This window comes from Notechis scutatus, chromosome 2, assembly GCF_049901735.1.
Source record: "Notechis scutatus isolate UNSWTSFEM ecotype Mainland chromosome 2, rNotScu1.2, whole genome shotgun sequence".
In the NCBI taxonomy this organism is placed as follows: domain Eukaryota; kingdom Metazoa; phylum Chordata; class Lepidosauria; order Squamata; family Elapidae; genus Notechis; species Notechis scutatus.
In genome coordinates, this window is record NC_142010.1 from 134832890 (window position 1) to 134849663 (window position 16774).

At 42.4% G+C, this 16774-nt stretch overlaps 1 protein-coding gene across 2 annotated transcripts in view; it reads left to right on the top strand.

Annotated features, from left to right (window-relative positions):
- The window catches only part of TIMELESS (timeless circadian regulator), a 50666-nt gene that overhangs the window by 26460 nt on the left and 7432 nt on the right, over positions 1 to 16774 (top strand). For both annotated transcript variants that reach the window (XM_026680018.2, XM_087956274.1), the window contains exons 16-26: positions 750 to 847; positions 1391 to 1514; positions 2135 to 2336; positions 4664 to 4815; positions 6503 to 6591; positions 7832 to 7955; positions 10234 to 10316; positions 11003 to 11145; positions 11881 to 12118; positions 13253 to 13321; positions 14286 to 14404. In XM_026680018.2, the coding sequence (XP_026535803.2) occupies positions 750 to 847; positions 1391 to 1514; positions 2135 to 2336; positions 4664 to 4815; positions 6503 to 6591; positions 7832 to 7955; positions 10234 to 10316; positions 11003 to 11145; positions 11881 to 12118; positions 13253 to 13321; positions 14286 to 14404 (1441 nt within the window). The remainder of the gene's footprint in view (positions 1 to 749; positions 848 to 1390; positions 1515 to 2134; positions 2337 to 4663; positions 4816 to 6502; positions 6592 to 7831; positions 7956 to 10233; positions 10317 to 11002; positions 11146 to 11880; positions 12119 to 13252; positions 13322 to 14285; positions 14405 to 16774) is intronic.

The following is a 16774-nucleotide window of genomic DNA, read 5'->3' on the forward strand; positions in this document are numbered from 1 at the left end:
CCTTCAGATAAAAACTGCAGGTCTGGCGTGCAACAGTTCAGAGCAATATCTTATCCTGATTCAGCCAGGTTGTTGCTCTCCAGCTGACGGAAATGGGACTAGAAGGACAATGATTGGGTAGGAGAGTCTGCTCATCAACATATAAGCGAATCTTCTGGATTCCTGCATTGAGGGGGCCCTCAGTGGTAGCAAATGAACCCTTCCAACTTTACCATTCTTCCAAATGTCAACCCAAGACTTTTTTTAAAAAGTAAAAATCCCGTTAACAGTCTTATTTAACGAACAGGACTATTATAATAAGATGAAATCAGGAGAGCAATTTTCAATGGTTTTTATATGCATAGTTAAATGACAGATTTAAGGTAGACATTAGGGCAATTGAGCAGCAGGAGATAGAATTTGAAGCCAAAATGTGTACAAATGATGTACATACAATTGCTAAAAATATGTAAAGCTTTGTTGACATTTGAAACAGAAGAGCCAGTAAGCACCAGCCTAGAAACCAAGAGACCATGAGTTTGTCCTGACATAGTTATGAAAACCAGCTGGATGACTTTGGACCAGTTTCGTTCATCCCAAATCAGTTATATTTTCTGAACCTTTACAATAACAGTTGCTAAGCAATAGATAGATATTGGTGGCTGTGTGTTTAACCCTTCCTGTAGTGTCTGCAGTGCTTGATGCTGAGGAGAAGGGAAATTTATCTATCTCCCGCCCTTAGCTAAGATTCCTTTGTTCTGCTCCATAAGGGAGGTGTGGCCCGAAGGAGATGTGTTTGGATCATCCACGGTTGATCCGGTTGAAGAAATGGAGCTGCTGAAGCAAATCTTATTTGCCAACCTCCCTCGTGAGTATATGCCCTCATGAGTACGCAGCTTCCCTGAGACTCAGAGTTGAAAGAGCCGTAGTGACGCAGTGCTTAGAATGCAGTACTGCAGGCTGAGTCTGCTCACTGCTAGCAGTTCGATTCTCACCAGGCTCAAGGTTGACTCAGCCTTCCATCCTTCTGAGGTCGGTAAAATGAGGACCCAGATTTTTTTGTGGGGGGGGGCGATATGCTGCCTTTGTAAATCGCTTAAAGCACTGTGTAAAGCACTGTGAAGTGGTATATAAGTCTAAGTGCTAGTGCTACGGCTAAGACTTTCTCTTACCACTGCCCTTCATAGATTCTTTCAACAGTTTAGGATACCTTGGTCTTTTTTCTGGCTGGACTTTTTTTTTTAAACAGCAGCACAACATTATGCAGATCCCTAAAGGCGGAATTCCTCATATTTCTATAACAACAGTGTATCGTGCATGTATGCACAGACACACGTTTTCTCAGGCGAGGCGTTTGTGTTTCTGAGCTGGATTAATGACATTTTCCTCAAAACCTCCTGCATGTATTCAGGGCAGGCAGCAGCTAACCCAGATGAGTCTGAGGAGGCTGCTGAGGAAGAGGAAGCTGCTGAGGAAGAGTTGGCATCGGTGCAGGTATCTGAAAAAGAGTTCAGCTTCCTGGATTACGTGAAGCGGTAAGCTTTTTCCTCGGTCTATATTTATCTTCTTCATGCAAGTATTTCAGATGTCATACATTTTCCCTGCATTCTTAGCCAACCCATAATACAGTTACTCCTTGACAAATGACCGAAGTGGAGTCTGCCCATTATAGTCGTATGTTGTGATCTTTGTTTTGAGGTGGTCGTTACATGAATGGCACGGTCGTAAAGCGAACACCGTGATCATTAAGCGGTGGTGTTTCTCTGCGGGTGCTGGTTTTGCCAAAAACTGGAAGCGAGTATCAGGTTTTGACAAAGCCATTGTAAAACGTGGCCACATGACCGAGGGGTGCGGCAAATGACCCTACCTGCGGCCATGTTGCCGAGCGCTCAAGAAGTTCAATCATGTGACCACAGAGGGGGCCTAATCGTTGGAACTTCAAAACCAGGTCATAAGTCCCGTTTTCCTGGTTTGTCATAACTTACATAAGTGGCGTTAAGTCGACCACTAGAAACAGTAATTGGTGCATCTGAAAACACTGAAGAAATTGAATCCTGTTAGTCCCTTGATGTTCTGAGTTCCAGCCTGCGTGCGCAAGTAATCTTCCCCTGCTGTTTCCCAGAACATGCCTTCATGTCTGTATCCTGTGGTGCAGGTTTGCTAGTGCGAATGTCGTCAAGGCCTACGTCCTGCTGTTCAGAAACTACCAGCAGAACAGCCCCCACACTAATCACTGCGTGGTCAAGATGTTGCACCGCATTGCCTATGACCTCAAGATGGAGGCCTTACTCTTTCAGCTTTCAGTCTTCTGCCTTTTCAACCGCCTCCTCAGTGACCCTGCCGCCGGCGCTTATAAGGTGAGGCGGAACAAAGATGTGCGTGGCTGATTATCAGTTTGATGAGAGATTAAATTTGAAGTGTAAGCCTTTTGTAGTGACTAGATTAAAACCATCAACTACAACACAGGGAAGGGAGCAGACGTCCCTAGGTACAGGTAGTCCTCGACTTACGGCCACAGTCGAGCCCAAAATTTCTGTTGTTAAATAAGATGTTTGTTAAGTGAGTTTTGCCCCGTTTTTACGACCTTTCTTGCCACAGTTGTTAAGTGAAGCACGCAGTTAATAAGTTAGTAACCTGGTTGTTAAGCCAATCTGGCTTTCCCATTAACTTTGCTTGTGAAAAGGTCTCAACCCATGACCCTGGTTGGGACACTGAAACCGTCATAAATATGAGTCGGTTGCCAAGCATCTGAATTTTGATCACGTGACCATGGGGATGCTGCAAAAGGTCATAAGTGTGAAAAACGGCCCTAAGTCACACTTTTCAAGGCTGTTGTAACTTTGAATGGTCACTAAATGAATTGTTGTAAGTCGAGGACTACCTGTATAGCACGTGTTTTCTGTAGCTGTGCTTGCCCTCTAAAAAACCACCACCTCCAAGATCAGGTCTTCCATAGAACTGGTCTTTCTGCTGGTGATCCATAAAGCACTGAAGACCTGGATATGTTCCAGTGCCTGGAGGGTTGGGAAGTTCAATCACCCATTAAACCACCCATTTCTGTGTATCTGTTTTGTTGGATTCATGTTTGGGGAAATATTTGGGTTTTTGGTTTTTTTTTCATTTTGCATATGTGTTTATTGTTTTAATGTATTGTTTAGCTGCCCAGAGTCAGGTTTTAGGTTCCTTTCCCCACTTCTGTGTTTAAAATGAATAAATGCTGGACCACATTCTGAGCAATGTCAAATGGTGGATCTTTATACAGGTGGCCCTCAACTTACAACCATCATTGAGCCCAAAATTTCCATGGCTAAACAAGACAATTCTTAAGTGAGTTTTGCCCCCCATTTTATGTCCTTTTTTGCCAGTTGTTAAGTGATGCAGTTGTTAATAACACAAATGTAAAGGAAATCTGGCTTTCCTGTTGATTTTGCTTAAATGAGAGTCGCAAAAGGAAATCCCATGACCCTGGGATACAAACACATGCCAGTTGCCAAGCGTACACATTTTGATCATGAGACAATGGGAATGCTGCAATAAGCGTGAAAAATAGTCTTAAGTTACTTTTTTCAGTGCCATTGTAACTTTCAACAGCCCCTAAATGAATATTTCTATGTCAAGCACTACTTGAAATACAAATTGCGGTGGGTGCCTTTTTTTAGACTATAAAAGATATTTCAAGACTTTAACTGCAGCTTAAAATGCATGAATCATGCCTATCACGGGCTTACTTGAAGCTCTGAAGCTGCAGCAGACCATCTATGGTTTAAATATATGCAGAAGGGCAGAACACACAATCCTGCAGTCCTGATAGGCTTCTTCCCAGTGGAGAAAGATAGGGTATATTGGGATTTCAGAATTCCTAACCAGTATTCATCCAGTTCTTTTTTTAAAAGCCTTATTTGAATACAGAAATCAAACTACAACATCTATGGAAAAGATGTTTGCAAAAATCATTGATATTTTTCATCTAGAAGTCCCACAAACAAAAAATAAATATATGTCCCAAATTTCAAAAACCCCTTTCTGTGTTCTTAATTTGGACATGCATCCTATTTTCTCCCATCTATAATACAATATCCCTAAGCAGAACTAAAAAAAGTATACAGAATATAAATCATCCGTCTGCTTCACTGGGAAGGCGAGGGAACATTTCATTCATTCATTCGTTCATATTTTAACTTCCCCTCTTCTTCAGAAAAGAATAATTTTCTTTAATGAAACGATTTTTCACTTATTAACAATAATTGGGACTTGGGATTCTTGCTAAGTGACAGGGTCATAAGGCATGATATCATGTGATTGCTCTGACTTCTGACAGCAGTTTCTGCAGTCCCACTTGCCATTGTTAGGTGAAACTCATGTGGTCACAACATCCTGTAGTCACATTATCAGCATTTACAACTCCATTACCTCTGCTTATCTGAAGCTGCCAGTGAAGATTGCATATGGCAATCATATGACCACAGGATGTTGTGACATCCTAATTACGATCCAGTTGCCAAGCACATGAATTGGGATCGTGTAACTGTAGGGATGCAGCAATGACTGCAACTGTGAGGTTGTAAGTCCCTCTTATTCAGCTTCATTGAAACTTTGAATAGTCACTGAATGAGCAAACGTTAAGTGAGGACCACTTATTCTTTTGGACTTACAACAAACAAAACAAAATGCCTGTAAATTTTAGGAGCTGGTGACATTTGCCAAGTACATTGTGGGCAAATTTTTTGCCTTGGCATCAACCAACAAAAAAGCCTACATGGAACTATTGTTCTGGAAAAGCACAGCTGTGGTTCGAGAAATGACTGAAGGCTACACGGTGTTACAGGAAGATGGAAGGTAAGGTATTAGGTTAATACCTAATTTCTAGGGATGGGGAGCATTTTGAGAAATGTTGCACTGGAAGATGGACTACTACCTCCATAGTATTGTCTGTAAGTTTAAGTATTGAATAACAGGAAAATATCTCCAGCCATTTAGACAGTGTTCTCAAATTATGGGAGCTTTGGTTTTAAGGAAGTTGTACGTTTTAAGGTGGGAGGGTAACCAGAGTCGTAACAAAAGTTGCTCTTTTTCCAGCCATTGATTTGACCAAGAAAAATGGAAAGGAAAAACTAGGAGTTGGTCATATGCGGGATACTAAAATAGAAGTGGGGAAAAAAGACGGCTCCCTTATTTCTCTGATCAAACAGGCTTCCAGGATAGAAGGATGAGTGCACACACACATGCATGTTCATGCACTCACCTTCAAGTCGCTCCTGATTCCTGGTGACTACATGGACTAGTTCTTAACACTTTTCTTGGCAAGATGTCAGAAGCGGTTTGCTGTTGCCTCCTTCCTAGGGTTGAAAGAGAAGAGAATACCTGGTCCAAAGTCACCCAGCTGACTTTGTGCCCAAGGCAGGATTAGAACTCACAGTCTCCCAGATTCTGGGCCAGTGCCTTAACCGCTACACTAAGTGGCTTCTCATAGATGAGAATATTTATGAAGATGAAGCCGCTGGGTGATGCCATCCAATGGCAAGGGGTTAGTTATCATCAGCACTTGGCTACATAACCTCTGCCCTGCCTGATCAAATAACGCTGCCTTGGTTCTTTTCAGTATCTGGAAGTTGTGGTGGTCTGAATGGAGGGGGGAAAAAACAGGCTTTGACTTAATAGTAAGGCCAAGTGGCTGTGGGGTTTGCCCTCCTTGCCCTCTCTTCCCCAGTATCTGGACCTGAGGATTTTCTACCTTTGGTTCTGAGTGAGGCTGGACTCCCCCCACTCAGGCCTGATGCGTGATGTGTGTTGTCTTCATATAACTCCATCTTGGATCGGGAGGCCCTCCTCACGGTCCTACCTGCTTTACGCACACCCTGGTTGGATTTCTGCCACTCTGTCTGGAGCTGCCCTTGAAGACCAGCCGCAGCTGCAACAAGTCCAGAAGGCAGCAGCATGGATAATAAAATGGGTGCACCTCATTATGACCTATGAGCCGCGGTGGTGCAGTGGTTAGAATGCATGCGAATGCAGTACTGCAGGCTGCTTCTGCTGACTGCTGGCTGCCAGCAGTTTGACAGTTTGTGTCTCACCGGCTCGAGGTTGACTCAGCCTTCCATCCTTCCGAGGTAGATAAAACGAGGACCCAGATGGTTAGAGGGGCAATAGGTTGACTTTGTAAACCTCTTAGAGAGGGCTGGGAAGCTCTGGGAAGCGGTATATACAACTCTTAAGTGCTATTGCCATTGCTAATGGATGCATCTCAACATGCCCGTGTAATGCCGCTATTCTGCAAGTTGCACTGGCTCTTGATAGGCTTATGGGTGCAAATCAGGGTGCTGGTTATCACCAATGAACCCTATCTGGCAGAGGACAGGTTAACTTTAGATCAACGTGTAGGAGGCCATATCAAACAATGTGGGTGCCATCAGTTCTACATAAATCCAGAAACCCTGTGAATGTTTTTCTTCCTACAGAAATGCTCAAATTTTAGATACTGTTTCATGGGGAAATTTTCTCAGGAGGATATTTCTTTCCTTCACAGTTCTAATTCGCACAAAGCCTCCTCCCATTGGACTGAAAAAGAGGAGGAGGAACTTCAAGAGCTCTACCACAAGTATAAAGAAGTGGAAGGTAGGTACCTAGCTGCAGGGAAGGGACATCAGAAGAAAAGCCAGCTGATAAAGCAGTGCAAGATCAAAACTCACTTTAGGGCTTTCTATTCTGTGGCTGATAAGAATTTGACTGAGCGCTTGGGGCGAGCTGAAACTTCCATAAGAAAAGCTTTGGAATCCCATAAGGAAGACTCTTTATTTGGTGGCCCACTGCAGAACAGCCTCCAGTGTATTCCTGACTCCTCTTTTTTTGGAGCTCTAGTTTTGAAATGAAAGAGAAGTTTCTAATGGAACAGATTTCCAGATAAGCAATCACTTATGTTATGTCCCAAGCTGCCTTTCTTCAGTTGTTGAGTTCTCAAATTCCAACGTGCTCTAAAGCCAGGCAGCGCTGTTCTAAGGTTGAGTGCTGGTACTATGGGTGGTTGTTAGTCTTGGGTGCTCTGGTGGGTTTGTTTTTAATCTTGTAAGTCTCCCACTCGTACGAGGTGGGAGGCTGTACAAATGATCTAAGTTAATGTTCTTTTCATAATTGAACACAAGGCAGCATTAGCACGATACTTTTATCCTGGCACATCAGATTGCATTGTCAGAGCATGCTGTGTTGTAAGAGAAGGTTTCCTTCACATTTTGTTCCCCTAAAGAAAATAAGGGAAAGGACATTGGTGTGTGTGTGTTTGTGTTTAAAAAGGGGAAGTGTAGTTTTGAAACTGGTGCTGATTGCAGAAAACCTGAAGGCAAAGCCATATAACCAGGGAGAGGATTATCCTTATACATGCTACAAATGGCTATCGGAGCCATCACTAGGCACGCATGTGTACAGATAGTCCTCAGTTTATGTCTACAGGGGAGCCCAAAGTAGTTATTAAATGAGTTTTGCCCCATTGCGTGACCTTTTTGCCACGCTTGTTAAGCAAATCACTGCTGTTAGTGAGTCATGCGTTCGTTAAGTGAATCTGACTTCTCCCGTTGACCTTGTCAGAAGCCAACCGGGAAGGTGACAGATGGGAATCACATAAACATGTGTCTGTTGCCAAGTGCTTGTATTTTGATCATGCGACTGGGGATACTGCCAGTGTTGTAAGTGGGCAAACTGGCCATAAGTCACTTTTTTCAGTGCTGTTGTGACTCTGAATGGTTGCTAAGTGAATGTTTTGCCTGTATAATGGCCAACCCTTTTGCTTCTCTCCACTGTCTTAGCCAAAGTCCAAGCACCAGGTCTTGTGTTCCTCTCAAAGCCTTGTTTTTCAATCCCCCAGGTGAAGATGTGCTTGATAACATCCTGTCACATGTCGGCTCTCGTCACCGAGGACGAAAGCGGGTGGCCAGGAAACTGGTGCAGTTGGGGTTGGTGAGCAGCATGCGAGACTTTCCTCCGGAGCGGTAGGTCATGCTAACACTTCCCATGAATTCAGGATCTTCAAAAACAGATTAAAAAAAAAAAGCAAATGATAATCGGCACGAATGCATTTGGATGCAGATAACAGATAATCAGAGTTGGAAAGGACCTTATAGGTCATCTAGTCCAACCCCCCCGCCTAAGCGGGAGGCAAATGGCAGTCCAATCTCTTCTTGAAGGTCTCAAGTGATGGCACTCCCACAACTTCCGAAGGCAACTTCTGTTCCATTGGTTGATTGTTCTCACTGTCAGAAAGTTTCTCCTTATTTCCAGGTTGAATCTCTCCTTGTTCAGTTTCCATTCATTATTCCTTGTCTGGCCTTCAGGTGCTTTAGAAAATAGCTTGACCCCTTCCTCTCTGTGGCAGCCCCTCAAATATTGGAAAACTGCTATCATGCTATCAAGCCCAGTTCCTGTAACCCTTCTTCATATCTTTTAGTCTCCCGTCCCCTAATCATCCTGGTTGCTCTTCTATGCACTTTTTCTAGAGTCTCAACATCTTTTTTATAACATGATGACCAAAACTGGATGCAGCACTCTAGGTGTGGTCTTACTAAGGCTTTATAGAGTGGTATTAGTACCTCACTTGATCTTGATTGTATCCCTCTGTTAAAGCAACTTAGGATGCATACGGATGTTATTAGGGAAGGCTCGGATTCCTTGAAATGAGCGACTGAACTCTCTGCCATAGCTCTTTCTTACTGATAATTTCAATCATATTTCCCTAAACGGAGCTCCTTCTTTCTACCCTTTAGTCTCTTGCTTGATGGTATAAGCAGAAAGGTGTTGCTTCTGCTACTTCCATCCCGCTTGCCGAGCGAATACCTTTTCTTGGCTAGGAGCTATAGTAACAGAAGAGGCATTAGTGGGAAGGATGGTTAAAGGATGAAATGGGTCTTTGCTTTGTCTCTTAACACCTTTTTTTATGATTCTTCAGCTGTTGTGTGTTTTATTTCATATTTATTTATGTTAATGTTGGGGGCCACCCAGATGGATGGCTCACATGTTCTTGAGATGGAATGGGTATAAAATGTATTTTACACATAAAACAAGGATACATAAGTTGTAGGATATAGATACCGTGTTTCTCATATAATAAGGCCGGGTCTTTTTTTTTTTTTTTGAGCCCCGAAAAAATGGCTAGGCCGTCTTTTCGGGGGTGACTTAATTCCCCCCCTTGCATCTTTGGGCAGGCGGGGCAGCGACGGCTTGGATGTTCACCTCGGCATTGGTGGGGCACTTCATATCGGGGTCAATGCAGGCAGCACCATATCCGGGTGTGCAACAAAAGTACTTCCTAACGGCAAGGCCCCCCCCATTCCCCCCCCATTTCGCATGTTTTAATATAGGCCTTAATTTGGGGGGAGGGGCTTAATTTCATTTCATGCCTATAAAACATGCTGGGACTTCCTATTGGGGGAGGCCATATTGTTGGAGAAACAGGGTAGTTCTTGGTCAATGATGGAAATTAGGACCAGAATTTCCATTAGTAAGCAATACATCCAATAAAGAGTGACATCATGTGACTGTATCACTTGGTGACGGCAATCCCAGGATTCCCTATTGCCATTGTTCAGTGAGGTAGATAAGTGACTCCCAAGAGATTTGCAGGCAGCTACAATCCAGAAAGGTCAGGAGAGGCTCGTGCCAAGCAGGATAGAAGGCAAATAACTTGCCAGAGTGACTAACGACCTTTCTTGCCAGCTTCCAAATTGATTTTACTTGAGGGAGGCTACCAGGGAGCATCGCAAATGATGATCGTGTGTACAGGACACTGCAGTTGTTGTAAGTGCAAATCAGTAGCCGAACTCCCAGGTTGCAATCCTATGATGGTAGAGTTGCTGGGACAGATGGAACTTCAAGGGCTGGTCATAAGTACCAGTCGTTCAGCACCATTGTTACTTTGGAAGCTGGTTAAGTGAGAACTACCTATCGTTTTGAACCCACTTAGAAGACAAAACAAGCCATAATACCCCCTCCCCATTTTGCCTTTTGCCTAGAAATCCTAGCCTCACTCCTTTGGCTGTTGTTATCATTCTGCCCACTGTGGCCTCTGTTGCCCAACAAACTTAACGTGGGCCCTTAGCTGCCAAAATATTGCATTTCTCAAATAGAAGATTGCTTTGAAAAAGAAACAGAAAAACCAAGACTGTACATTTTGATAGAAGAATTCAACTCTTGGGTATTTTTTTTTTTTAATTGAAAAGGCCTTCTGTTGCAACCTGTACTGTAGTGACAAGCCTGGTTAATTTCCTTCGGCAGGAAAGGGACTCGCATTGTGCTATGGACAGAGGAGCAGGAGGTAGAACTTCGTCGTCTCTTTGAGGAGTTCCGGGACTCCGATGGTGAGACTGCCTGGCTGGTTAGCAGAATTTCATCTGCACCCAACATAGTAGAGCTCTGGTGTCTGGAGGTGTGAGATAAGCTGGGTGGAGATGAGGGAGCTGGGACCGGAAATATTTTTAAGGATACCCTCACAAACTGTTTTGGTGGTGAATTCTCTGCTGTGGAGGGATTATTTTCCAGTGAGCCTCCTAAAGCTAAGAGTTACTTATCTCTGTTTGGCAATCTCTGCTTTTTCTGTCTCCCTATCACCAAGGTTTGAATGGGCTTGTCTGAAATTATTAGAAGCAGTTCTTGTTTAGCAACCACAGTTGGGACCAGCAACTTGGTTGTTAAGTGAAGTCACTAAGCAAAACTGTGACTGTGCTTGTGATCCTATTGCAGCTTTCCTGATTTGGCAAATGTTATAAACATGAAGATTGATTATAAAGTTAGCTTTTCATCACTATAGTAACTGCAAAGGGTTGCTAAATCAAGCAGTCGCTAAACAAGGACTACCTATAGTACTTTACCAATATTTCCACAGACAGAATGTAGACTTGGCATCAGAATAGGAATTTCATATGACATTGTATTTACTTGCTCTGGGTCACTAGATAAAGAGAATTTCATGGAACCAACAGGGGGAACTAAATATGCTGGCATACTGTTTGCTCACACTGCCTTTGCCTCTTTCCTCCCTCTGTAGATATCCTGTCCAATGTAATGAAGCACATCACAGCGAAACGATCTAAAGCCCGCATTATTGAGAAGATGCTTAGCATAGGGCTGGTGTCTGAGCGTAAGGAGCTTTACAAGAAGCGCAAGCGCAAAACTGGTTCGCTTAGATCGGTATGCTACACACACCCACCCAATCCTTTTTCCTATCTGCACACCTCGCTTTGAAAATGTGAGCATGCCCACATCTATGCATCTACAGCATCATAAATCCTAAGCTAGTTTGATTTATTTAACAATAGGAGGGAGGGGGTATATATCAAGCTCTCACCGATGCAGTTTCTCAGATCTTCTTTGAGTTTTCTGCCAAAGGTGCTTTTTCAAGGGGGAACTGTTAGAACTGAAGAAGCTTCTTGGATGAGAAGCGAAATGTCCTCAAGGAAAAACAAAGAAAGTCCAGTTGCCTCTTGAAAAAGCACCTTTGGGACAACCATGACCTGGATGAGAATCTCCATATTTGACCTTTGAGCTTTCTTCTTTCCTTCAGCTCTACTTCTTCAAACATGCCTTCTCCTCCCAAAAAAATAGCCTAGAATTGTTGTTCTAGTCAAATTGACACTTGCTTCAGTTTGTCAATCTTTTCTAACTGAACCTTTCAAAATATCAGTAAAAACAAAAGTAGCTCACAAGAAATATCCAAAATCTTATATTTATTTTAATATAAAATGTCCTCCAAGAGACTAATTTGAGCCAGCCAAAAATACTGGGGGTGATGAAACCACTGTTATTACATCTAAGGCAATGGTTGTTTTTGTCTCTGGTGTGGATTATTGAAGGAGGAACACCCTAATTTAGCATCTCCTGCTGTTCTGTACTCTTAAGAGATGGACTTAAGTTTCTTTCTTTCAGAATAAGACCTCGTTCCCCAAAGTTTCTGAGGTGCCTGACCTGGATGAGATAGATGACCAAGATGAAGAGGAAAAGGATGATTTGGATAGTGAAGAAGAAGAAGAAGATGATGAAGAAGAAAAACTGGCCAAGGAGGATGCTGGAAATGACAAGGACCAAAAATCCTGGGGCAGGTGGACTAAGAAAATATGGGGAGATGCTTCAGATCGAAAACTTGTGCAAAGCCTGAGACAAGAAGGTGAGAAATTGGTCTGTCTGATTGCAAAAGGAGGAACTACAGTATACAGTGATGATGCTGTCTAGTGTCACAGAATTTTAGTGCTGGGACGCAAACTCAGCTTTCTACGCTCCAAGAATTTATCTCCCTTCAAATGATCTCTTAAAAAATTCTCCAGATACCTCCTTCACAACCGCCCAGAGTGGTGTGAAGTATGGCCTAACCAAATTGCCTAACTTCCAAACTATATAACTTTGCATCCCCAGAGCAGAGGTGGTATTCAGCAGGTTCTGACTGGTTCTGGAGAACTGGTAGTGGAAATTTTGAGTAGTTCGGAGAACCGGCAAATACCATCTCTGACTAGAGATCCTTCCCCTGCCATGCCCATCAAGCCATGCCCACAGAACTGGTAGTAAAAAAATTTGAATCCCACCATTGCCCCAGTGGCTATAAAAGAGGTTTATCAGGAGAGATAAGTAATCCGATTGGGGTGGGAGTTTCTGGAGATCGCTAATTGACGTAACAGATTCCCCCCCCCCCCATGCATTTCTAGCATAATCCCCATGTGTTATCCATATTTTAATATGGGCCTGAGCACATCCATTAGAATGTATTTTATCTCTTCATCTCAAACGGAATCATTTTTCCCTTTCGTAATTTGCTTTTCACTTTTCCCCATTATCCTTGCAAATAAGAAGCTCCAATTCTTAGGAACATTGACCTTTTTTGTGACGGGCTTCAGATCATGAAAGCCTACAACAATCTTTTTTTTTTTTTTCTGGTTTTGCTTGTGTTCCTGTTTCTAAGAACTTTGATACATTAAACTAGCTTACTGTTTTTTTGGGTTCTCCCACAAGCTGTCTTCTGAAATGGGACTGGCCATTGCATGACTTTTTCCTTCTCTTCGTGTAGAGATGGCCTTCAGGAATACGATAATGTGGAACTTTTAAGACGACTGCTGAGGGATATCTGAAGGAGGAGGGAGGGGGGTTTTCAATTTGTGTGATTATATTCATACAAAGGTGTCTGATATCCTGATGTCAGTATGTAATTGGGGCACCTGTAAGATTAGATCATTGTGTCTGTATTATTATTTTTTTGCTGTTGCTTGCACCTCTTGGCCTGCTCACGTTCCCATGCAATTTCGCCCTGCAGGTTTTGCTGGTCCCTTGCTCTGGCTTCAAAACTGCTTGAACAAAACAGCTGCTGCCCGAGGAGAGGATGGTAAGTAAATGCAAACAAACTGGGGTGTCAAGACTTATTTGACAAATGTACGTGGCCGCCAATCTCACTCAAAGTGACTCTGTGAATAAAACCAGGAATTAAAACATTTTACAAACCCTTTAAAATAATAATAAGAGATAAAATGGGATTATGAAAGTGAGGACGTTACATACAAAGCAATCAGCACACAGGCTTCCCCATTATCAAGGCATCCCCAAGACTTGCTGAAAATGTTCTGGAACGCAATAAGGACTGGGGATAACCTCACTTCAGGAGCGAAGATGTTCCAGAAAAGGTTCACCTCTTAGGTCCTTTCAGGTGGAACTCTTTCACCGCTCGAATCACAGTGTGCCTCTCCTGCCAGGTCTCATGTAATAGAGAGAAGGCAGTCCCTCAGATACTCTGGCCCCATGCCAAAACCATCTCCTTAAATTGGACCTAGTAGCAAACTGGCAACCAATGGCAGCACACAGCAGAGATATAACATGTGTCTATTTAGGGATGGTCATAATTGCCTGAGCTGCCGCATTTTAGTGTAATAAGATTGGGACTGGGTTAGAGACTTCTGCCCTCACTGTGAGTTGTGTTCCGGGGGGGGGGGGAGGGGGGGCATGCAAGAAGGGAGGCTCAGCCAATTTCATTGCACACATGTTGTATTCTGACAATAAAGGTAATAATAAGTAATAATAATAACTTTTGCAGCAGCTGAAGCTTTTGGATACTCTTCCATGGCAGACCCATGTAGAGTATTTTACAGTAGTAGTCCATCTGGGAGGTGACATTCTTATGTCGAGCATGAAAAGTTGGCTATTTCATATTACTGATTAAGCCAATTTTCATAAAGTAATGCCCAGGGCTAAGCTCTAGTTTTCTTCTCAGGAAAGAGCTACTTATCCCAAGTCTCGCATGGAGGGCATTCTTCGGCTTGCTCTAGTTACAGCTGGATATATTTTTGTTCCCCCAGGATGTGCCCAGGCTGTTCCTTTGGTGCCGTTGACTGAAGAAAGCGAGGACGCCATGGAGCACAAAGATTTCCAGGAACTGCTGTGGAAGATGGGCGTACGATCTCCAGCCAATGAGCAGGTGAGGGTTTTGATGTGACTTCTGCGTGCCATCAGAGTAGACCTTAGATGCTTCCAAGCTGCTACCAATTTTTTTTTAATCCATTAATTATTATCCCGCTTTTATTATTTTTATAATTAACTCAAGGTGGCAAACATGGTCAATACTCAGTCTTCCTATTTTTCCCACAACAACAATCCTGTGAATCGGTTGGGCTGAGAGAATATCGTCTCTACTGAAATATAATAAAAAATGAAATGTAAAGGGAGTAATCATGTGAAGCATGATTAATTTAATTTAATTTAAATCAGACAATTATTTGTCTTGGCCCCTTTCACTTTTGGAATGAATCCCTCAGCCCAAGGAAGGTTGTACGTTCCCAAATTAAAGGGAGAGACTATAGGAAATGTCTACCATGATATAAAGGAATTATGTTATTTGTATTATTTGTTCTAAATGTTTCTTTTATGTAAATATTATGCCGGAAGGAAAGCAATGAGGAAAATTAAACGTTTGTATAAATGGTGCAATGTGGTATGTTTTAATTGCCATTGTGTATAAAATAAATATTTTAATAGAACACAGCAGATATCAGCCTCCATATCTGAATATATATGAATATCTTTTTCATATGGGAGGTTGAAATATCATCCTGTTGTCACCTCGATAGATGATGTTATCAATTTGGGTCAGAAAAAAAGGCTGCCTGTATGGAGCATGCATCATCTTAAAAAAAATAGGAAGGATGGGGTAATTTTTCTAAGATGGGAGAGTTGACCCCTGCCTTACTGAATATTTGTCCCAGGTTTTCCATTTAATATGCTAAGATTTTATTGTGGCCTAAAATAGAAAGGCCTGGTATTGACAAACTGTAGATAGTCTTCGACTTAAGACCACAATTGAGCCCAAAATTTCCATTGCTGCATCGGTCTTAAGTGTGAAAAATGATTGTAAATCCTTTTTTTTAGTGCCATTGTAACTTCGAATGGTTGGTTACTAAACAAACCGTTGTAAGTTGAGAACTACCTGTACAGTATATTGGGTCTTGTTCAGTTTGCCTTTTCATGTTGATACTGATTCAGGATCAGATGAACCCTTAAGGTTTTCTCAAACAATATCCCTTGGCCATGATCTTAATATCATAGTCTTGCATAGCCTGTGAAAGAGAGGCAACCCAGTTCAAATTATGTTACAACATTAGAAATTGAAAGGGAGGAGATGCACTTTATTGTGTTTAGAAACTTAGTTTGCAGATGGAAATGTTCTTATAGACACCCATCTGGACATCATGAAGCAGCATACCCAGAACTTTGTATTTGAATAGCTTAATAGCAACTAGGACAAAATTATTCCCATGCCAGTTTGCAAATTTTATAATTGCTAGAATTATTCCTTGAGCCTGCATCGTTAATTTCCTTGCTTGAGTGCCCCAGTTGGTAGAGAACCGAAGTTAAATGCCTAAATATTTGAAATATTTCATCTTCCGTCTTGACAGATCTTTCATTTATTGACCATTGGTGGTGTTCGTCATCAAACAGATAAGCTGCAGAGCTCAGTAGGGGGGGCTGCCTTTTTGATTGGGTGGGAGGCGGGGAACCTTCTAGGTTAAAGAGACCTGACCTAGGAAATTCTCAGAATGCAAATGCCAATGCAGATAAAGAGCAAACATTCTTAGATTATTTTGATGCAATCGTATTTACAAATCTTGGGTTTAACTGTATGCCAGTTTCTGTTGAGAGAAACTGTTTTGCATGTGTTGAAATGTATATAGAACTGGATGCTAGAAAAAGCAAGAGAATAATTTACCAACCTTTCTTCCTCAGTTCCAATTAACAACACTTTCAAATACTGACAGAAAGGTTTCGCAACCCATGGCCTCTGGGCCATGGCCCGTTGGAATCTGGCCGCAAAGTGGCAGGCAAACATACGAAGCTTCATTTGCGCATGTGTGGGATGTAGGTTGTGTGCGCAAAACCATTCCCCCACCACAGCCGAAACTGTTGAAGCGCCACCACCGCCAGTCCTCAAAACCAAAATGGTTGGGGACCCCCGAGTTACAGGGCCTCGCTGTATATTGATCTCAACTTCATAATAGGGTAATTTTGTGATTTCCCTTTTTTACAGTAAAATAGGTGGTCATATCTTTACTACTGTATATGTTCTGTGAACAGTTAGCTCTTTATCCTAGTAGAGTCGTACCCTGATAGCCGACTGCTTTGAAATGTGTTGAATTTGGTACTCAGCGTATTTTGATCCCAAACTTTTGCCCCAATACTTGTCGTTTGTTTGGTATTCAATGTGCAAACTTAGAACTTGTTGTTGTCAGTTGCCACATGACTTGCTACCCTTTCCAGCAAAAACAAAGGATCACCCTTATGGAAGAAATTTGTT